This window comes from Oncorhynchus keta, chromosome 37, assembly GCF_023373465.1.
Source record: "Oncorhynchus keta strain PuntledgeMale-10-30-2019 chromosome 37, Oket_V2, whole genome shotgun sequence".
Lineage (NCBI taxonomy): Eukaryota > Metazoa > Chordata > Actinopteri > Salmoniformes > Salmonidae > Oncorhynchus > Oncorhynchus keta.
Genome location: NC_068457.1, coordinates 18,505,333 through 18,529,296, shown reverse-complemented (window position 1 = coordinate 18,529,296; position 23,964 = coordinate 18,505,333). Strand labels below are relative to the sequence as shown.

General features: G+C 44.9%; 1 protein-coding gene and 1 long non-coding RNA gene across 18 annotated transcripts; one reads left to right on the top strand and one right to left on the bottom strand.

Moving 5' to 3' along the window:
- The first annotated feature begins 1,524 nt into the window (after nt 1-1,524).
- LOC118363874 (serine/threonine-protein kinase PAK 2-like) lies at nt 1,525-22,203 on the top strand. Of its 3 annotated transcripts, none has more exons than XM_052499412.1 (15): nt 1,525-1,904; nt 6,809-7,004; nt 7,288-7,394; nt 9,451-9,592; nt 12,222-12,238; nt 12,496-12,615; nt 12,729-12,849; nt 17,714-17,777; nt 17,982-18,030; nt 18,157-18,269; nt 18,489-18,606; nt 18,719-18,818; nt 21,255-21,451; nt 21,563-21,700; nt 21,831-22,203. In XM_052499412.1, exons 2-15 carry the CDS (start codon nt 6,827-6,829, stop codon nt 21,915-21,917), a joined length of 1,551 nt encoding a protein of 516 aa, XP_052355372.1. In that variant the 5' UTR covers nt 1,525-1,904; nt 6,809-6,826; the 3' UTR covers nt 21,918-22,203. The 3 variants fall into 3 exon arrangements, with proteins under 3 accessions (XP_052355372.1, XP_052355370.1, XP_052355371.1); XM_052499410.1 differs by having other exon boundaries at nt 7,285-7,394; nt 21,831-22,202; XM_052499411.1 differs by lacking the exon at nt 1,525-1,904 and adding an exon at nt 5,879-6,125 and having other exon boundaries at nt 7,285-7,394; nt 21,831-22,202.
- LOC127916717 (uncharacterized) lies at nt 22,098-23,441 on the bottom strand. Of its 15 annotated transcripts, XR_008095658.1 has the most exons (5): nt 23,167-23,434; nt 23,034-23,081; nt 22,804-22,950; nt 22,428-22,722; nt 22,098-22,236 (listed from the first exon to the last, which is right to left on the bottom strand). It is a non-coding gene; the product is annotated as an uncharacterized LOC127916717 (long non-coding RNA). The 15 variants fall into 15 exon arrangements; XR_008095667.1 differs by lacking the exon at nt 22,804-22,950 and having other exon boundaries at nt 22,428-22,454; nt 22,972-23,081; XR_008095666.1 differs by lacking the exons at nt 22,098-22,236; nt 22,804-22,950 and adding an exon at nt 22,255-22,344 and having other exon boundaries at nt 22,453-22,587; nt 22,970-23,081.
- Nucleotides 23,442-23,964: the final 523 nt, after the last annotated feature.

Below are 23,964 nucleotides of genomic sequence, written 5' to 3'. Positions count from 1 at the left end.
CCTGTATTTGAATATCAAAGAAAATATACTGAACAAAAATCTAAACTCATCAGTTTCAGAAATTTGACTGAGTTAGAGTTCATATAAGGAAATAGATCGATAGAAATAAATAAACGAGGCCCCAATCTATGGATTTCACATGACTTGGCAAGGGTGCAGCCATGGGTCGGCCTGCGAGGGCATAGACTCACTCACTTGGGAGCCAGGCCCACCCATTGGGGAGCCAGGCCCAGCCGATCAGAATGAGTTTTTCCACACAAAAGGGCTCTATTACTGTAACGGTTATCTTCCATTGAAGGAGAGGAGGACCAAAATGCTGCGTGGTTAGTGTTCAACATGTTTAATATAGACGATAAACCAGAACACTTACAAAATACAAAACAACAAATGTGAAAACCGAAAACAGTCCTATCTGGTGCATAGAAACAAAAACAGAAGACATTTTGGCAGCCATATTCTGTGGGTACTTTGTGGGTGGTTGTCTTCTGTCTTTGCGTGTTTACATGTGGTCTGCGGTTTTGAGGCCGGTTGGACATACTGCCAAATTCTCTAAAATGAAGATGGCTTATGGTAGAGAAATTAACATTCAATTCCCTGGTAACAGCTCTGGTGGACATTCCTGCAGTCAGCATTCCAATTGCAAGTTCCCTCAAAACTTGATACATCTGTGGTGTTGTGTGACAAAATTGCACATTTAGAGCGGCCTTTTTTCTTGTGCCCAGCACAAGGTGCACCTGTGTAATGTGCATATGCTGTTCGCTGCTCTGGCCCCCCAATGGTGGAACAAACTCCCTCACGACGCCAGGACAGCGGAGTCAATCACCACCTTCCGGAGACACCTGAAACCCCACCTCTTTAAGGAATACCTAGGATAGGATAAGTAATCCTTAGCACCCCCCCCCCCCTTTTAAGATTTAGATGCACTACTGTAAAGTGACTGTTCCACTGGATCTCATAAGGTGAATGCACCAATTTGTAAGTCGCTCTGGATAAGAGCGTCTGCTAAATGACTTAAATGTAAATGTAATATGCCACACCTGCCTGTTACATTTTACATTTATATTGTTGTTCAATATAGTTGGCTTTTAGTTGAAATTCTATATAAACTATATTAGACTACCTGGAGTATCTTAAACGTTTTAATTTTCTACTGAACTACAAAATACAACTATTTTCGACCCTACTCTGTTTAGCTTTATGAATGTTGGTGGCACTTTAGATATAAAGAAATGGTAGCAACAAACTTCAGTTTAACTCAAATGTTGTCTTTAGATTGGATATGTGTATTTCGATGCTCTAAAGCTCTTATAGGAAATTGCCAGAAAAATGCAAAGAACATTTTCTAAATCAATGTACAGACAGAGAAAGGCCACCAAACACACGGTTTAAAACCCCGCTCACCCGGCGCGCCGGCGTGGAAACTAAATCGAGTGTACCGTTCTGTCTGGGCTTGGTCTGTGGTTCGTTCCGTTTCCGCCCTGTCATCCTGGCTTTTCTCCGGTCCTCGGGCCCAATTTCAGAAGAAGACAGCTAAACAAGTGAAAACATAACATCTAAATCAATGTACAGACAGAGAAAAGCCACCAAACACACGGTTTAAAACCCCGCTCACCCGGCGCGGAAACTAAATCGAGCGTACCGTTCTGTCTGGGCTTGGTCTGTGGTTCGTTCCGTTTCCGCCCTGTCATCCTGGCTTTTCTCCGGTCCTCGGGGCCCAATTCCAGAAGAGGACAGCTAAACAAGTGAAAACTGTTTATTAGCTAAACTGACTACAGTCTATTAGCTCAAATCTTAAGTAAATCACAGCGCCAGATCGGTGTACCTCGGAGACAAAGAGAGGAGGAGGGGCGGGGTTTCAGGAGTTTTACATGAGACGAGATATTGCTTCCTAGTTAAGCTTACTGGTGAGTAAAAGGCGCACATTACAACATGGCTAGGCTATCCAGCTATCTGCTTAAACTAGCCGTACTACTGGACTTCTGTTAGATAGTTACTGATAATCACTAGTGAACGTAACATAATATTGCATTTCACATGGTTATAAACCTTTTATTACAGTGGATATAGTGCACCCATTCTCATAGGCCTAGCTGTGAAACGTATTTTTTATAGTGGACATACGCACCACCTATCATACCCTGTCTGTAACCCTATCATTAAGGCCTAGTGGACATATTACACCCAGCCTCCCATCCATATAGCTACTTTTATAGTGGAGATATCACACCCACCTATTATATAGCCTGGCAATAAACATATTATTAGATTATTATAGTGGAGATATCACATCCACCTATTATATAGCCTGGCTATAAACATATTATTATTATAGTGGAGATATCACACCCACCTATTATATAGCCTGGCTATAAACATATTATTAAAAACCTAGTAGAATATTGCAACCATTCACATACATCTGTTATTACAGTTGAAATACTGTACAAAGCCCAAGGCAACTGATTACCAGTCAGTAGATGGATGCATGGGGTTTTGGCAGCTACTAACTCAACTAACGTTGTTATCCAACTGTAGTTCTTCTTATTTGTATTATTTCAGTAAGCCTACAATACCACTGTCTGTGTGCATCACATGTAGCCTGCCACTCTCTGTGTGCATCACATGTAGCCTGCCACTCTGTGTGCATCACATGTAGCCTGCCACTCTCTGTGTGCATCACATGTAGCCTGCCACTCTGTGTGCATCACATGTAGCCTGCCAGTCTGTGTGCATCACATGTAGCCTGCCACTCTCTGTGTGCATCACATGTAGTCTGCCACTCTCTGTGTGCATCACATGTAGCCTGCCACTCTGTGTGCATCACATGTAGCCTGCCAGTCTGTGTGCATCACATGTAGCCTGCCAGTCTGTGTGCATCACATGTAGCCTGCCACTCTCTGTGTGCATCACATGTAGCCTGCCACTCTCTGTGTGCATCACATGTAGTCTGCCACTCTCTGTGTGCATCACATGTAGCCTGCCACTCTGTGTGCATCACATGTAGCCTGCCACTCTCTGTGTGCATCACATGTAGTCTGCCACTCTCTGTGTGCATCACATGTAGCCTGCCACTCTGTGTGCATCACATGTAGCCTGCCAGTCTGTGTGCATCACATGTAGCCTGCCACTCTCTGTGTGCATCACATGTAGCCTGCCACTCTCTGTGTGCATCACATGTAGCCTGCCACTCTCTGTGTGCATCACATGTAGCCTGCCAGTCTGTGTGCATCACATGTAGCCTGCCACTCTGTGTGCATCACATGTAGCCTGCCAGTCTGTGTGCATCACATGTAGCCTGCCACTCTGTGTGCATCACATGTAGCCTGCCACTCTGTGTGCATCACATGTAGCCTGCCAGTCTGTGTGCATCACATGTAGCCTGCCACTGTCTGTGTGCATCACATGTAGCCTGCCAGTCTGTGTGCATCACATGTAGCCTGCCACTGTCTGTGTGCATCACATGTAGCCTGCCAGTCTGTGTGCATCACATGTAGCCTGCCAGTCTGTGTGCATCACATGTAGCCTGCCAGTCTGTGTGCATCACATGTAGCCTGCCAGTCCGTGTGCATCACATGTAGCCTGCCAGTCTGTGTGCATCACATGTAGCCTGCCAGTCTGTGTGCATCACATGTGGCCTGCCAGTCTGTGTGCATCACATGTAGCCTGCCAGTCTGTGTGCATCACATGTAGCCTGCCACTCTGTGTGCATCACATGTAGCCTGCCAGTCTGTGTGCATCACATGTAGCCTGCCAGTCTGTGTGCATCACATGTAGCCTGCCACTCTGTGTGCATCACATGTAGCCTGCCAGTCTGTGTGCATCACATGTAGCCTGCCAGTCTGTGTGCATCACATGTAGCCTGCCACTCTGTGTGCATCACATGTAGCCTGCCAGTCTGTGTGCATCACATGTAGCCTGCCAGTCTGTGTGCATCACATGTAGCCTGCCAGTCTGTGTGCATCACATGTAGCCTGCCAGTCTGTGTGCATCACATGTAGCCTGCCAGTCTGTGTGCATCACATGTAGCCTGCCACTCTGTGTGTGCATCACATGTAGCCTGCCAGTCTGTGTGCATCACATGTAGCCTGCCACTCTGTGTGTGCATCACATGTAGCCTGCCAGTCTGTGTGCATCACATGTAGCCTGCCAGTCTGTGTGCATCACATGTAGCCTGCCACTCTCTGTGTGCATCACATGTAGCCTGCCACTCTCTGTGTGCATCACATGTAGCCGACCACTGTCTGTGTGCATCACATGTAGCCTGCCACTCTCTGTGTGCATCACATGTAGCCTGCCACTCTCTGTGTGCATCATATGTAGCCTGCCACTCTGTGCATCACATGTAGCCTGCCACTGTCTGTGCATCACATGTAGCCTGCCACTCTCTGTGTGCATCACATGTAGCCTGCCACTCTCTGTGTGCATCACATGTAGCCTGCCACTCTCTGTGTGCATCATATGTAGCCTGCCACTCTGTGCATCACATGTAGCCTGCCACTGTCTGTGCATCATATGTAGCCTGCCACTCTCTGTGTGCATCACATGTAGCCTGCCACTCTCTGTGTGCATCACATGTAGCCGACCACTGTCTGTGTGCATCACATGTAGCCTGCCACTCTCTGTGTGCATCACATGTAGCCTGCCACTCTCTGTGTGCATCACATGTAGCCTGCCACTCTCTGTGTACATCACATGTAGCCTGCCACTCTCTGTGTGCATCACATGTAGCCTGCCACTCTCTGTGTGCATCACATGTAGCCGACCACTGTCTGTGTGCATCACATGTAGCCGACCACTGTCTGTGTGCATCACATGTAGTCTACCACTGTCTGTGTGCATCACATGTAGCCGACCATTGTCTGTGTGCATCACATACAGCCGACCACTGTCTGTGTGCATCACATGTAGTCTACCACTCTCTGTGTGCATCACATGTAGCCTTCCACTGTCTGTGTGCATCACATATAGCCTGCCATTGTAAGTTGAATTCTGACATGTGTTCTGAGGTGTGATGTGTGCTGGAATGAATGAATACAGGATGAATGGATTGTCTACTCTGTGTAGCATGGCATGGAGGTGTCTGTGTGTGTGTCCTGTGCAGTCAGCTATTTCCTTTTATAGACGTTGAACACTAAAGGCTGTTTCACTCTACTTCCTGTAAACAACGTTGACTATGTTTGCTTCCTGCTTCTGTCTGATTAGTCAGTTTGGCCCTTGTGACCCTCAGGGCCTCTAGGAGTTCCAGGATGAGGAAGTGGGTTTCCCCTAGAAACAAAGAGGAGAGAGCAGAATGTAATGGAGAGAGCAGAATGTAACGGAGAGAGTAGAATGTAACGGAGAGAGCAGAATGTAACGGAGAGAGCAGAATGTAATGGAGAGAGTAGACCTACAATGTATAAACAGAGGGTGGGTTCAGATTCCCTCTCCTATCCTGGAAGTCTTGTTCAAAGTGTGCTTTTGTTCACTCCCCCTTATGGATATAAAAACATTAGATTGGCTGGGACGAAGCAATATGGTGATAATTCCCTGCAGCCTATCAGATGGCATGATGTTGATATTCATTTGTTTCTGTGGCCTAAGGGAAGTGCCTCTGCCTCTGATTTACCCAATCCCAGGCCTGGAGCTATGGAATTCCTAGGGAACGAGTCCCAGCCTGGATAGCACCCATTATTATCCTGACACAGACACACACACACACAAACACACACTGCCTTACACGTTACTAGGCTAGGCTGTGCAGGGCTGGAGCAGGGCGTAACCATGGAGATGAGCAAGAACTGCTGGGCATGATAGAACTGGCTGTGTCTGAGACCGCTGTGGAATGAGACTGCCTGTTATAACATGTCCTGGAGAGAGAGGAATAGAGAGAGGGGGGAAAGAGAAAGAAAGAGACCAAGATAGACAGGGACAAGGACTGAGAGAGACAGGGACTGAGAGAGACAGGGACTGAGAGAGACGGGGACTGAGAGAGACAGGGACTGAGAGAGACAGGGACTGAGAGAGACAGGGTCCGAGAGAGACAGGGACCGAGAGAGTAATAAGTTACACACACGGATATTACAAGCTAAAGTAAAGCTGTTGTTGACCTACTCTTCTGAAAAGCACAGGGGAGGAGGACAGAAAGGGTAAGTAGGAGGGAGAGGGGTGAGGAAACGGAGAGAGGCTGGGGACAGCTAATGTAGTTGTTGATGTCTGATCGGGGATACAAAGCTGTAGACAGAGAGACAGAGGGAGGAGGAGGCTAGCGTGTCTTTCCGACAGTGTGGAATGTTGACTGTGTCCTTTTAGTGGAGGGGAGAGAAAAACATTGGAAATCGGAAGGCAGTTGTCCTGGACGGACGGAAACACACACACAGCAGGGTCAGAGACAGGACGTGATGAAAGCTCTGTGAGCTAGATGTAGGCTATTTCCTGTTGATGGGGATGATGTCACTGTGCCTTATACCTTTTGAAGGGGAACTCTGTCGCGTTTTTCTCTGAGAGAGGAAGAGGTTGTGGTGTGCAGGTGAAAAGGTGTCAGACGGGAGCTTTTACCTTATTTGGAGCCGAAAACATCCTTCTGCTCTGCAATGCATTACACACACACACACACACACACACACACACACACACACACACACACACACACAGCAGGAAACCACACATAACATGTACCTTCCTCATCCACTCTTTGTTCCCTCTTACACGCAGACACACACACGGGGACGCACACGCCAAACACACACCTTCTCACTTTGTGTCGGTGTGTCAAGGCATGATAGAGGTCTCTCTTTTTCTCTGACAGCGGTGTGTCTCTCTCCCTCTCCAGGTGTGTGTGTGTGTGTAGATGTGTGACAGCGGTGTGTGTGAAGACAAGCCCCCCGCTCCCCCTGTCAGAATGAACAGCCAAGGAGGCGGAGCCAAGGACTCCGTGTCGGGCAACTACAACTCTCGGTCCCTCCCCTCTGTTCCTGAGGAGAAACAGAAACGAAATAAAATCATCTCCATGTTCGCCTCCGAGAAAGGTACACACACACACACACACAAACACACACACACTTGCTTATGGCTGTCGACCGATGCCGATGATGATGCCACACAGACACAAGCACAAACACACACACACACTCACATACACAGAACCACACAGACGTCTAAAGCTGTGTTAAGGAGTGTGTATATTAATTATAGAGTGTGTGTCTGTGTGTGTGTGTGTGTGTGTGTGTGTGTGTGTGTGTGTGTGTGTGTGTGTGTGTGTGTGTGTGTGTGTGTGTGTGTGTGTGTGTGTGTGTGTGTGTGTGTCAGGAGGCAGGAAGAAGGATCGTGATAAGGACAACAGACCAGAGATCTCCTCTCCGTCAGACTTTGAACACACCATCCATGTGGGCTTCGACGCCGTCACAGGAGAGTTCACAGTGAGTCTGTCTTTGTTTCTCTAAGTGTGTGTGTTTAACTATTCATCTGTGGGTGTGTGTGTCTGTGGCGTTTATGTGTGTGTATGTGTGTTTGAGTAATAATCTGTGTGTGTGTGTAGGGTATGTGTGTTTGAGTAATAATCTCTGTGTGTGTGTGTGTGTAGGGTATGTGTGTTTGAGTAATAATTTGTGTGTGTGTGTAGGGTATGTGTGTTTGAGTAATAATCTGTGTGTGTGTGTGTGTGTGTGTAGGGTATGTGTGTTTGAGTAATAATCTCTGTGTGTGTGTGTGTAGGGTATGTGTGTTTGAGTAATAATCTGTGTGTGTGTGTGTGTGTGTGTGTGTGTGTGTGTGTAGGGTATGTGTGTTTGAGTAATAATATATGTGTGTGTGTGTGTGTAGGGTATGTGTGTTTGAGTAATAATCTGTGTGTGTGTGTGTGTGTGTGTGTGTAGGGTATGTGTGTTTGAGTAATAATCTGTGTGTGTGTGTGTGTGTAGGGTATGTGTGTTTGAGTAATAATCTGTGTGTGTGTGTGAAGGGTATGTGTGTTTGAGTAATAATCTGTGTGTGTGTGTGTAGAGTATGTGTGTTTGAGTAATAATCTGTGTGTGTGTGTGTGGGTATGTGTGTTTGAGTAATAATCAGTGTGTGTGTGTGTGTGTGTGTGTGTAGGGTATGTGTGTTTGAGTAACTATCTGTGTGTGTGTGTGTGTGTGTGTGTGTGTGTGTGTGTGTGTGTGTGTGTGTGTGTGTGTGTGTGTGTGTGTGTGTGTGTGTGTGTGTGTGTGTGTGTGTGTGTGTGTGTGTGTGTGTGTGTGTGTGTGTAGGGTATGTGTGTTTGAGTAATAATCAGTGTGTGTGTGTAGGGTATGTGTGTTTGAGTAATAATCTGTGTGTGTGTAGGGTATGTGTGTTTGAGTAATAATCTGTGTGTGTGTGTGTGTGTGTAGGGTATGTGTGTTTGAGTAATAATATATGTGTGTGTGTGTGTGTAGGGTATGTGTGTTTGAGTAATAGTGTGTGTGTGTGTAGGGTATGTGTGTTTGAGTAATAATATATGTGTGTGTGTGTGTGTAGGGTATGTGTGTTTGAGTAATAATCCGTGTGTGTGTGTGTAGGGTATGTATGTTTGAGTAATAATCTGTGTGTGTGTGTGTGTGTGTGTGTGTGTATGGTATGTGTGTTTGAGTAATAATCTGTGTGTGTGTGTGTAGGGTATGTGTGTTTGAGTAATAATCAGTGTGTGTGTGTGTGTGTGTGTGTGTGTAGGGTATGTGTGTTTGAGTAATTGTGTGTGTGTGTGTGTGTGTGTGTGTGTGTGTGTGTGTGTGTGTGTGTGTGTGTGTGTGTGTGTGTGTGTGTGTGTGTGTGTGTGTGTGTGTGTGTGTGTGTGTGTGTGTGTGTGTGTGTGTGTGTGTGTGTGTGTGTGTGTGTGTAGGGTATGTGTGTTTGAGTAATAATCTGTGTGTGTGTGTGTAGAGTATGTGTGTTTGAGTAATAATCTGTGTGTGTGTGTGTGTGTAGGGTATGTGTGTTTGAGTAATAATCAGTGTGTGTGTGTGTAGGGTGTGTGTGTTTGAGTAATTATGTGTGTGTGTGTGTGTGTGTGTGTGTGTGTGTGTGTGTGTGTGTGTGTGTGTGTGTGTGTGTGTGTGTGTGTGTGTGTGTGTGTGTGTGTGTGTGTGTGTAGGGTGTGGGTATGTGTGTTTGAGTAATAATCTGTGTGTGTGTGTGTAGAGTATGTGTGTTTGAGTAATAATCTGTGTGTGTGTGTGTGTAGGGTATGTGTGTTTGAGTAATAATCAGTGTGTGTGTGTGTAGGGTATGTGTGTTTGAGTAATTATGTGTGTGTGTGTGTGTGTGTGTGTGTGTGTGTGTGTGTGTGTGTGTGTGTGTGTGTGTGTGTGTGTGTGTGTGTGTGTGTGTGTGTGTGTGTGTAGGGTATGTGTGTTTGAGTAATAATCAGTGTGTGTGTGTAGGGTATGTGTGTTTGAGTAATAATCTGTGTGTGTGTTTGAGTAATAATCTGCGTGTGTGTCTGTGTGTGTGTAGGGTATGCCGGAGCAGTGGTCCAACCTGCTCCAGACGTCTAACATCAGTAAATCGGAGCAGAAGCAGAATCCTCAGGCTGTTCTGGACATTCTCAAGTTCTATGACTCCTCCACCGCAAAACAGAAATACCTCTCCTTCTCAGGTTGGTCCTCTCTCCCTCACTCACGCACGCACACACAACCTCTCCCTCAATGTTAGCAAGACAAAGGAGCTGATCGTGGACTACAGGAAAAGGAGGGCAGAGCACGCCCCCATTCTCATCGACGGGTCTGTAATGGAGCAGGTTGAGAGCTTCAAGTTCCTTGGTGTCCACATCACCAACAAACTAACATGGTCCAAGCACACCAAGACAGTCGTGAAGCGGGCACGACAAAACCTATTCCCCTTCAGGAGACTGAAAAGATTTGGCATGGGTCGTCAGATCCTCAAAAGGTTTTACAGCTGCACCATCGAGAGCATGCATCACTGTCTGGTATGGCAACTGCTCGGCATCCGACCGCAAGGCACTACAGAGGGTAGTACGTACGGCCCAGTTCATCACCGGGGCCAAGCTTTCTGCCATCCAGGACCTCTATACCAGGCGGTGTCAGAGGAAGGCCCTAAAAATTGTCAAAGACTCCAGCCACCCTAGTCATAGACTGTTCTCTCTGCTACCACACGGCAAGCTGTACCGGAACGCCATGTCTAGGTCCAAGAGGTTTCTAAACAGCTTCTACCCCCAAGCCATAAAACATTAATCAAATGGCCACCTGGACTATTTGCATTGACCACCTTTTTTACACTGCTGCTACCACTGTTTATTATCTATGTATAGTTACTTTACCCCTACCTACATGTACATATTACCTCAATTACCTCAACTAACCTGTTTATTATCTATGTATAGTCACTTCACCCCTACCTACATGTACATATTACCTCAATTACCTCAACTAACCTGTTTATTATCTATGTATAGTCACTTCACCCCTACCTACATGTACATATTACCTCAAATACCTCAACTAACCTGTTTATTATCTATGTATAGTCACTTCACCCCTACCTACATGTACATATTACCTCAAATACCTCAACTAACCTGTTTATTATCTATGTATAGTCACTTCACCCCTACCTACATGTACATATTACCTCAAATACCTCAACTAACCTGTTTATTATCTATGTATAGTCACTTCACCCCTACCTACATGTACATATTACCTCAAATACCTCAACTAACCTGTTTATTATCTATGTATAGTCACTTCACCCCTACCTACATGTACATATTACCTCAATTACCTCAACTAACCTGTTTATTATCTATGTATAGTCACTTCACCCCTACCTACATGTACATATTACCTCAAATACCTCAACTAACCTGTTTATTATCTATGTATAGTCACTTCACCCCTACCTACATGTACATATTACCTCAAATACCTCAACTAACCTGTTTATTATCTATGTATAGTCACTTCACCCCTACCTACATGTACATATTACCTCAAATACCTCAACTAACCTGTTTATTATCTATGTATAGTCACTTCACCCCTACCTACATGTACATATTACCTCAAATACCTCAACTAACCTGTTTATTATCTATGTATAGTCACTTCACCCCTACCTACATGTACATATTACCTCAATTACCTCAACTAACCTGTTTATTATCTATGTATAGTCACTTCACCCCTACCTACATGTACATATTACCTCATTTACCTCAACTAACCTGTACCCCTGTACATTGACTCGGTACCTGCACCCCCTGTAGAAAGCCTCGCTACTGTTATTTTATTGTGTAACTTTTTCTTTCTTTCCTTTATTTAAAAAAATATTTTCTGAACTTCTTGTCTTAAAACTCTGCATTGTTGGTTAAGCGTTTGTACGTCCGCATTTCACAGTTAGCGACATGTTGTATTCGGCGCATGTGATAAATACCATTTGATTTGATTTGTCTTGCAACCCAAATGGCACCCTTTTCCCTGATAGTGCACTGCTTTCATCCAGTACTGCACTGTGAAGGGAATAGGATGCCATTTGGGAAGTACCCTGGGTCTCTTCTATCATGTGAATGAATTAGTCTTAAAGCTCTCAGATGTCTATAGATGTGTCATTAAAACTCTCCTCTCTCTCCCTCTATCTCTCCCCTCTCTCTCTCCTCTCTCTCACCCCTCTCTCTCTCTCTCCCCTCTCTCTCTCTCCCCTCTCTCTCTCTCTCTCTCTCTCCCCCTCTCTCTCTCTCTCTCTCTCTCTCTCCCTCTCTCTCTCTCTCTCTCTCTCTCTCTCTCTCTCTCTCTCTCTCTCTCTCTCTCTCTCTCTCTCTCTCTCTCTCTCTCTCTCTCTCTCTCTCCTCTCTCTCTCTCTCTCTCTCTCTCTCCCCTCTCTCTCTCTCTCTCTCTCTCTCTCCTCTCTCTCTCTCTCCCCCTCTCTCTCTCTCTCTCTCTCTCTCTCTCTCTCTCTCTCCCCCTCTCTCTCTCTCTCTCTCTCTCTCCTTCTCTCTCCCTCTCTCTCTCTCTCTCTCTCTCTCTCTCTCTCTCTCTCTCTCTCTCCCTCTCTCTCTCTCTCCCTCTCTCTCTCTCCCTCTCTCTCTCTCTCTCTCTCCCCTCTCTCTCTCTCTCTCTCTCCCCTCTCTCTCTCTCTCTCTCTCTCTCTCTCTCTCTCTCTCTCTCTCCCTCTCTCTCTCTCTCTCTCTCTCTCTCTCTCTCTCTCTCTCTCTCTCTCTCTCTCTCTCTCTCTCTCTCCCCCTCTCTCTCTCTGTCCTCTTCCTTCAGAAAAAGATGCACAGTCGGTGAGTACTAAACTACCACAAGAACATTCCAAAGTACAAACTACTAAGGGCTTCTTCATTGCAACACAGTGTGTGTGTGTGTGTGTGTGTGTGTGTGTGTGTGTGTGTGTGTGTGTGTGTGTGTGTGTGTGTGTGTGTGTGTGTGTGTGTGTGTGTGTGTGTGTGTGTGTGTGTGTGTGTGTGTGTGTGTGTGTGTGTGTGTGTGTGTGTGTGTGTGTGTGTGTGTGTGTGTGTGTGTGTGTGTGTGTGTGCTCCAGCCTGGAAAGCAGGGTGCCACGTCCTCGCCATCCGGCGGTAAAGACGGTGAAGATGATGACGATGATGGAGACGAAGCTCCGCCCCCTATTGTGGCACCACGGCCTGAGCACACCAAATCAGTAAGTTACCCCGTACACACACACACATTGCCTGGAAAAGTGTTCAAGAACGCTACTCTTCTGCAATGAAAAAAAAAACCTAGAACTTAACAGTGTGTCTGTGTGTGTGGTAGGTGTACACCAAGTCTGTCATCGACCCACTTCCTCCGCTGCCAGAGCCTGACTCCGCCTCCAACAGGAACAAGAAGAAACAGCAGGGCAAGATGACTGATGAGGAAATCATGGAGAAACTACGTAAGGAAACACACACACACACCTGGAACACACACACACACCTGGAACACACACACACACCTGGAACATACCCCCCTGGAACACACACACATAAACCTGGAACACACATACAGTATTCTTACACAAATAGAATGTATTGTGCATATATCACACACATCACATTACACACAGACATACAGTATATCACACACATCACATTACACACAAACATAAAGTATACCACACACATCACATTACACACAGACATACAGTATATCACACACATCACATGACATACAGCATACCACACACATCACATGACACACAGACATACAGTATATCACACACATCACATGACACACAGACATACAGTATACCACACACATCACATTACACACAGACATACAGTATATCACACACATCACATGACACACAGACATACAGTATACCACACACATCACATGACACACAGACATACAGTATATCACACACATCACATGACACACAGACATACAGTATACCACACACATCACATTACACACAGACATACAGTATATCACACACATCACATGACACACAGACATACAGTATACCACACACATCACATTACACACAGACATACAGTATATCACACACATCACATTACACACAGACATACAGCATATCACACACATCACATGACATACAGTATATCACACACATCACATTACACACAGACATACAGCATATCACACACATCACATGACATACAGTATATCACACACATCACATTACACACAGACATACAGCATATCACACACATCACATGACATACAGCATATCACATTACACACAGACATACAGCATATCACACACATCACATGACATACAGTATATCACACACATCACATGACATACAGTATATCACACACATCACATGACATACAGGATATCACACACATAACATTACACACAGACATACAGCATATCACACACATCACATGACATACAGTATATCACACACATCACATTACACACAGACATACAGCATATCACACACATCACATTACACACAGACATACAGCATATCACACACATCACATTACATACAGTATATCACACACATCACATGACATACAGTATATCACACACATCACATTACACACAGACATACAGCATATTACACACATCACATGACATACAGTATATCACACACATCACATGACATACAGTATATCACACACATCACATTACATACAGCATATCACACACATCACATGACACACAGACATACAGTATATCACACACATCACATGACATACAGTATATCACACACATCACATTACACACAGACATACAGCATATCACACACATCACATGACATACAGCATATCACACACATCACATGACATACAGCATATCACACACATCACATGACATACATTATATCACACACATCACATTACACACAGACATACAGCATATCACACACATCACATGACATACAGTATATCACACACATCACATTACACACAGACATACAGACATCACATGACATATACAGTATATCACACATCACATGACACACAGACATACAGTATACCACACACATCACATTACACACAGACATACAGTATATCACACATCACATTACACATCACAAATCACACACATACACACAGACATACAGTATCACACACATCACATGACATACAGTATATCACATTACACACAGACATACAGCAAATCACACACATCACATGACATACAGCATATCACATTACACACAGACATACAGCAAATCACACACATCACATGACATACAGCATATCACATTACACACAGACATACAGCATATCACACACATCACATGACATACAGTATATCACACACATCACATGACATACAGCATATCACACACATCACATTACACACAGACATGCAGCATATCACACACATCACATGACATACAGTATATAACACACACATCACATGACATACAGACATACAGCATATCACACACATCACATTACATACAGCATATCACACACATCACATTACATACAGCATATCACACACATCACATGACACACAGACATACAGTATATCACACACATCACATGACATACAGTATATCACACACATCACATTACACACAGACATACAGCATATCACACACATCACATGACATACAGTATATCACACACATCACATTACACACAGACATACAGCATATCACACACATCACATGACATACAGTATATCACACACATCACATTACACACAGACATACAGCATATCGCACACATCACATGACACACAGACATACAGTATATCACACACATCACATGACACACAGACATACAGTATATCACACACATCACATTACACACAGACATACAGCAAATCACACACATCACATGACATACAGCATATCACATTACACACAGACATACAGCATATCACACACATCACATGACATACAGTATATCACATTACACACAGACATACAGCAAATCACACACATCACATGACATACAGCATATCACATTACACACAGACATACAGCAAATCACACACATCACATGACATACAGCATATCACATTACACACAGACATACAGCATATCACACACATCACATGACATACAGTATATCACACACATCACATGACATACAGCATATCACACACATCACATTACACATAGACATGCAGCATATCACACACATCACATGACATACAGTATATCACACACATCACATTACACACAGATATACAGCATATTACACACATCACATGACATACAGTATATCACACACATCACATGACATACAGTATATCACACACATCACATTACATACAGCATATCACACACATCACATGACACACAGACATACAGTATATCACACACATCACATGACATACAGTATATCACACACATCACATTACACACAGACATACAGCATATCACACACATCACATGACATACAGCATATCACACACATCACATGACACACAGACATACAGCATATCACACACATCACATGACACACAGACATACAGTATATCACACACATCACATGACATACAGTATATCACACACATCACATTACACACAGACATACAGCATATCACACACATCACATGACATACAGCATATCACACACATCACATGACATACAGCATATCACACACATCACATGACATACATTATATCACACACATCACATTACACACAGACATACAGCATATCACACACATCACATGACATACAGTATATCACACACATCACATTACACACAGACATACAGCATATCGCACACATCACATGACACACAGACATACAGTATATCACACACATCACATGACACACAGACATACAGTATATCACACACATCACATTACACACAGACATACAGCAAATCACACACATCACATGACATACAGCATATCACATTACACACAGACATACAGCATATCACACACATCACATGACATACAGTATATCACATTACACACAGACATACAGCATATTACACACATCACATGACATACAGCATATCACACACATCACATGACACACAGACATACAGTATATCACACACATCACATGACATACAGTATATCACACACATCACATTACACACAGACATACAGCATATTACACACATCACATGACATACAGTATATCACACACATCACATTACACACAGACATACAGCATATCGCACACATCACATGACACACAGACATACAGTATATCACACACATCACATGACACACAGACATACAGTATACCACACACATCACATTACACACAGACATGGTCCTTCTGTAGCTCAGTTGGTAGAGCATGGCGCTTGTAACGCCAGGGTAGTGGGTTCGATCCCCGGGACCACCCATACGTAGAATGTATGCACACATGACTGTAAGTCGCTTTGGATAAAAGCGCCTGCTAAATGGCATATATTATTTTTTATATATTACATACAGTATATCACACACATCACATTACACACAGACATACAGCAAATCACACACATCACATGACATACAGCATATCACATTACACACAGACATACAGCATATCACACACATCACATGACATACAGTATATCACATTACACACAGACATACAGCAAATCACACACATCACATGACATACAGCATATCACATTACACACAGACATACAGCAAATCACACACATCACATGACATACAGCATATCACATTACACACAGACATACAGCATATCACACACATCACATGACATACAGTATATCACACACATCACATGACATACAGCATATCACACACATCACATTACACACAGACATGCAGCATATCACACACATCACATGACATACAGTATATAACACACACATCACATGACATACAGACATACAGCATATCACACACATCACATTACATACAGCATATCACACACATCACATGACACACAGACATACAGCATATCACACACATCACATGACACAGACATACAGTATATCACACACATCACATTACACACAGACATACAGCATATCACACACATCACATGACATACAGTAAATCACACACATCACATTACACACAGACATATAGCATATCACACACATCACATGACATACAGTATATCACACACATCACATTACACACAGACATACAGCATATCACACACATCACATGACATACAGCATATCACACACATCACATGACACACAGACATATAGCATATCACACACATCACATGACATACAGTATATCACACACATCACATTACACACAGACATACAGTATATCACACACATCACATTACACACAGACATACAGCATATCACACACATCACATGACATACGGTATATCACACACATTATGTCACCAGTCTGGTTCTATGTCTTTCAGGAACCATCGTCAGTATTGGAGATCCCAAGAAGAAGTACACACGCTATGAGAAGATCGGCCAGGGGTGAGACACACACACACACATACACACACACACACACACACACACACACACACACACACACACACACACACACACACACACACACACACACACACACACTGCAGAGGTGAGTCCATTTACATGTTCACCTTTTTGTGCCCTTATCCAAATTACAAGTTACAAATTGGACTCTACTCTCTCTCTATCTCTCGTTCTCTCTCTCAGAGCGTCTGGTACTGTCTACACAGCCATCGATGTTGCCACTGGTGCAGAGGTATTGTCCCTTCCTGTGTCAACACCAACACACACACACATTCAGGCTGACATACAGTACAAACTAAGAATGCAATTCACACAACAGACTTGACACAGATTTAGAACTTGTGTGTGTGTGTTACAGGTAGCTATCAAACAGATCAACCTCCAGAAACAGCCGAAGAAGGAGCTGATCATCAACGAGATCCTGGTGATGAAGGAGTTACAACAACCTAACATCGTCAACTACGTAGACAGGTAACACACACACACACACACACACACACCTCAGAAGTACGCCTGTGTCAGTACTCTGTGTGTTGGAGTCAGTTATTTACGTTGTTTCTGTTCCTGTGTGTGTGTGTGTGTGTGTGTGTGTGTGTGTGTGTGTGTGTGTGTGTGTGTGTGTGTGTGTGTGTGTGTGTGTGTGTGTGTGTGTGTGTGTGTGTGTGTGTGTGTGTGTGTGTGTGTGTGTAGTTTCCTGGTAGGTGAGGAGTTGTTTGTGGTGATGGAGTATCTGGCTGGAGGTTCGCTCACGGACGTTGTCACGGAAACATGCATGGACGAGGCTCAGATCGCTGCCGTGTGCAGAGAGGTACACACACACACACATACTGCTGCTGTCTGCCGAAAGGTATACTCACACACACTCAGTCACAGAGCACAGGGAGGTGTGTGTGACGGTGTGTCCTGTGTGTGTCCTGTAGTGTCTGCAGGCTCTGGAGTTTCTCCATGCCAACCAGGTGATCCACAGAGACATCAAGAGTGACAACGTGCTGCTGGGCATGGACGGATCTGTCAAGCTCAGTAAGAACACACACACACACACACTGTCACGTATACTCCCTCTCCGGCACTCTAGGTCACCAGGCTGCTCATTATTACGGACACCTGTCACCATTGTTACGCACACCAGCGCCTCATCAGACTCACCTGGACTCCATCACTTCCCTGATTACCTTCCCTATATACAGTTGAAGTCGGAAGTTTACATACACTTAGGTTGGGGTCATTAAAACTAGTTTTTCAACCACTCCACAAATTTCTTGTTAACAAACTATAGTTTTGACAAGTCGGTTCGGACATCTACTTTGTGCATGACACAAGTCATTTTTCTAACAATTGTTTACAGACTGATTATTTAACTTATAATTCACTGTATTACAATTCCAGTGGGTCAGACGTGTACATACACAAAGTTGACTGTGCCTTTAAACAGTTTGGAAAATTCCAGAATATTATGTCATGTCTTTAGAAGCTTCTGATAGGCTAATTGACATCATTTGAGTCAATTGGAGGTGTACCTGTGGATGTATTTCAAGGACTACCTTCAAACTCAGTGCCTCTTTGCTTGACATCATGGGAAAATCAAAGAAATCAGCCAAGACCTCAGAAAAAATATTGTAGACCTTCACAAGTCTGGTTCATCCTTGAGAACAATTTCCAAACGCATGAGGGTACCACATTCATCTGTACAAACAATAGTACGCAAGTATAAACACCATGGGACCACGCAGCCGTCATACCGCTCAGGAAGGAGACACGTTCTGTCTCCTAGAGATGAACGTACTTTGGTGTGAAAAGTGCAAATCAATCCCAGAACAGCAGCAAAGGACCTTGTGAAGATGTTGGAGGAAACAGGTACAAAAGTATCTATATCCACAGTAAAACGAGTCCGACATCGACATAACCTGAAAGGCCGCTCAGCAAGGAAGAAGCCACTGCTCCAAAACCGCCATAAAAAAAGCCAGAGTACAGTTTGCAACTGCACATGGGGACAAAGATCGTACTTTTTGGAGAAATATCCTCTGGTCTCATGAAAGGAAAATATAACTATTTGGCCATAATGACCCTTGTTATGTTTGGAGGAAAAGGGGGGAGGATTGCAAGCCGAAGAACACCATCCCAACCGTGAAGCACGGGGGTGGCAGCATCATGTTGTGGGGGTGCTTTGCTGCAGGAGGGACTGGTGCACTTCACAAAATAGATGGCATCATGAGGGAGAAAAATTAGGTGGATATATTGAAGCAGCATCTCAAGACATCAGTCAGGAAGTTAAAGCTTGGTCGCAAATGGGTCTTCCAAATGGACAATGACCCCAAGCACACTTCCAAAGTTGTTGCAAAATGACTTAAGGGCAACAAAGTCAAGGTATTGGAGTGACCATCACAAAGCCCTGACCTCAATCCCATAGACCAATTGTAGGCAGAACTGAAAAAGTGTGTGCGAGCAAGGAGGCCTACAAACCTGACTCAGTTACACCAGCACTGTCAGGAGGAATAGGACAAAATTCCCCCAACTTATTGTGGGAAGCTTGTGGAAGGCTACCTGAAACGTTTGACCCAAGTTAAACAATTTAAAGGCAATGCTACCAAATACTAATTGAGTGTATGTAAACATCTGACCCACTGGGAATGTGATGAAAGAAATTAAATCTGAAATAAATCATTCTCTCTCCTATTATTCTGACATTTCACATTCTTAAAATAAGGTGGTGATCCTAACTGACCTAAAACAGGGAATTTTTACTAGGATTAAATGTCAGGAATGGTGAAAAACTGAGTTTAAATATGTTTGACTAAGGTGTATGTAAACTTCCTACTTCAACTGTATATCACTCCTTTTGGGTCCTTCCTCAGGCGTTATTGACTCTGTTCTGGTTTCATGTCTGTGAGCGTTTTCTGTTTCTTGTATTGTATTACATTCTATTTTTTCATTAAATGATTCACTCCCTGTACTTGCTTCCCAACTCCCAGTGTACACGTTACACACACACTTTCTGTCTGCCTCCTCTCTCCCTTCATCTCTCCCCCTCTCCTTTCCTCTGTAGCTGGTTCTGGGTTCTGTTCCTAGATAATATGCCTTGCCAATCCTAAGTGTCCTATTGTTTTGTGTCCTATCATTGTATTGGCTTGACAATCACACTAACTTACCTGTTTTCTCTCCTCTGTCTAGCTGAATGTGACTAGGTGAATGTTTCATATTAACTTGACAATCACACTAACTTACCTGTTTTCTCTCCTCTGTCTAGCTGAATGTGACTAGGTGAATGTTTCATATTAACTTGACAATCACACTAACTTACCTGTTTTCTCTCCTCTGTCTAGCTGAATGTGACTAGGTGAATGTTTCATATTAACTTGACAGTCACACTAACGTGGATCTTACTGCATTGTCCCCTGTCATTATACTGCTGGGTTGACCGTCCCTCTAACATGTCTGTTCTCTCCCCTCCCTCTCCAGCTGACTTTGGGTTCTGTGCCCAGATCACTCCAGAGCAGAGTAAAAGAAGCACCATGGTGGGGACTCCCTACTGGATGGCTCCTGAGGTGGTGACCAGGAAGGCCTACGGACCCAAGGTGGACATCTGGTCCCTGGGCATCATGGCTATAGAGATGGTGGAGGGAGAACCCCCTTACCTCAACGAGAACCCACTCAGGGTGAGGTTGGATGTGTGTGTGTGTGGGGGGGGGGGTTCCATGCGTGTGTGTGTGTCCAGGCATTGCACTTGGTGGCCAGTAATGTTCAGTGTGTGTCTGTGTCTCCTACAGGCCCTCTACCTGATAGCCACCAATGGGACTCCAGAGCTCCAGTCTCCAGAGAAGTTATCTCCAGTGTTCAGGTCCTTCCTGTCCCGCTGTCTGGAGATGGATGTAGAGAAGAGAGGAGGGGGGAAAGAACTACTGCAGGTACACACACACACACACACACACACACACACACACACACACACACGCACAAACAAACACACACATACACACACACACACCATGATGAGAAGAGTTTGTTTTATTGGTTGATCTTTTGTCTTCCCTGTAGCATCCATTCCTAAAGCTGGCCAAGCCTCTCTCCAGCCTCACCCCTCTCATCCTGGCAGCCAAGGAGGCCATGAAGAGTAACCGCTAACCCTGGTTAGCCACAGATACACTGGATTCCTATGTCTCTATGTAAGCCTGAGTGCTAACTACTAGCCTTACCAGCTAACTTCCAGCCCTACTGTGCCAACTCGTCAGTGCCTCTCTGTAACTGACAGCATCTCCTCCTTGATGCTAGCACCCTGGCTCGTACACCTACAAGTCACACAAGTCGGCTTCCTGCTCTGTTTGATTCCCCTTCCCCTCTGTCCTTCACCCCTCACTCCATATCACACACCAGTCTTCCTATGTCTTTTACCCCCTCCCTGTCTGTCCCTCACACCCCCCCCTGTCTGTCCCTCACACCCCCCCTCCCTGTCTGTCCCTCACCCCCTCCTCATCTGTCCCTCACCCCTCACTCCATATTACACACCAGTCTTCCTATGTCTCTTACCCCCTCCCTGTCTGTCCCTCACCCCCTCCCTGTCTGTCCCTCACCCCCTCCTCATCTGTCCCTCACCCCTCACTCCATTTTACACACCAGTCTTCCTATGTCTCTTACCCCCCTCCCTGTCTGTCCCTCACACCCCTCCTCATCTGTCCCTCACACCCCCTCCTCATCTGTCCCTCACCCCCACTCCTCATCTGTCCCTCACCCCTCACTCCATATTACACACCAGTCTTCCTATGTCTCTTACCCCCTCCCTGTCTGTCCCTCACCCCTCACTCCATATCACACACCAGTCTTCCTATGTCTCTTACCCCCTCCCTGTCTGTCCCTCACCCCCACTCCTCATCTGTCCCTCACCCCTCACTCCATATTACACACCAGTCTTCCTATGTCTCTTACCCCCTCCCTGTCTGTCCCTCACCCCCACTCCTCATCTGTCCCTCACCCCTCACTCCATATTACACACCAGTCTTCCTATGTCTCTTACCCCCTCCCTGTCTGTCCCTCACACCCCCCCCTCCCTGTCTGTCCCTCACACCCCCTCCTCATCTGTCCCTCACCCCTCACTCCATATTACACACCAGTCTTCCTATGTCTCTTACCCCCCCCCTCCCTGTCTGTCCCTCACACCCCCCTCCCTGTCTGTCCCTCACACCCTCCTCATCTGTCCCTCACCCCTCACTCCATATTACACACCAGTCTTCCTATGTCTCTTACCCCCTCCCTGTCTGTCCCTCACCCCCACTCCTCATCTGTCCCTCACCCCTCACTCCATATTACACACCAGTCTTCCTATGTCTCTACCCCCTCCCTGTCTGTCCCTCACACCCCCTCCCTGTCTGTCCCTCACACCCTCCTCATCTGTCCCTCACCCCTCACTCCATATTACACACCAGTCTTCCTATGTCTCTTACCCCCTCCCTGTCTGTCCCTCACCCCCACTCCTCATCTGTCCCTCACCCCTCACTCCATATTACACACCAGTCTTCCTATGTCTCTTACCCCCTCCCTGTCTGTCCCTCACCCCCACTCCTCATCTGTCCCTCACCCCTCACTCCATATTACACACCAGTCTTCCTATGTCTCTTACCCCCTCCCTGTCTGTCCCTCACCCCCACTCCTCATCTGTCCCTCACACCCCCTCCTCATCTGTCCCTCACCCCTCACTCCATATCACACACCAGTCTTCCTATGTCTCTTACCCCCCCCCCTCCCTGTCTGTCCCTCACCCGCCCTCCATTTTCCTCACCCTCTTTTTCATTCAGATGTTGTGAGGTTTTCTTGTTCTGTTTGTCTCTTCCTGCTACCTGTTCTTTCTCTCTCTTTACTCTGGCTAAGAAACTTAAAGGTGCAATCTGTAACTTTTTTTTTGTCCCACAAACAAATGGTTCATTTCAAGCCTACAGTATCAGTGTTGCAGTACACCTTCAAATAAAACTACAGATTGCACCTTAAAAATAATTGCTGTATGGAACTATCTCGGTATTCAATTCAAATATTTTGGCAGCAAAACCAAATAAAACATTTCAAAGTCGTTTTGTATATTATGTACTATGGCAAACGTTGAGGGGTAAAAAATCTGGATATTTAGACAACTGTTTTTTAATGTGTATGAATACTTTTCATTTGGTGTTTTGTGACTAACATT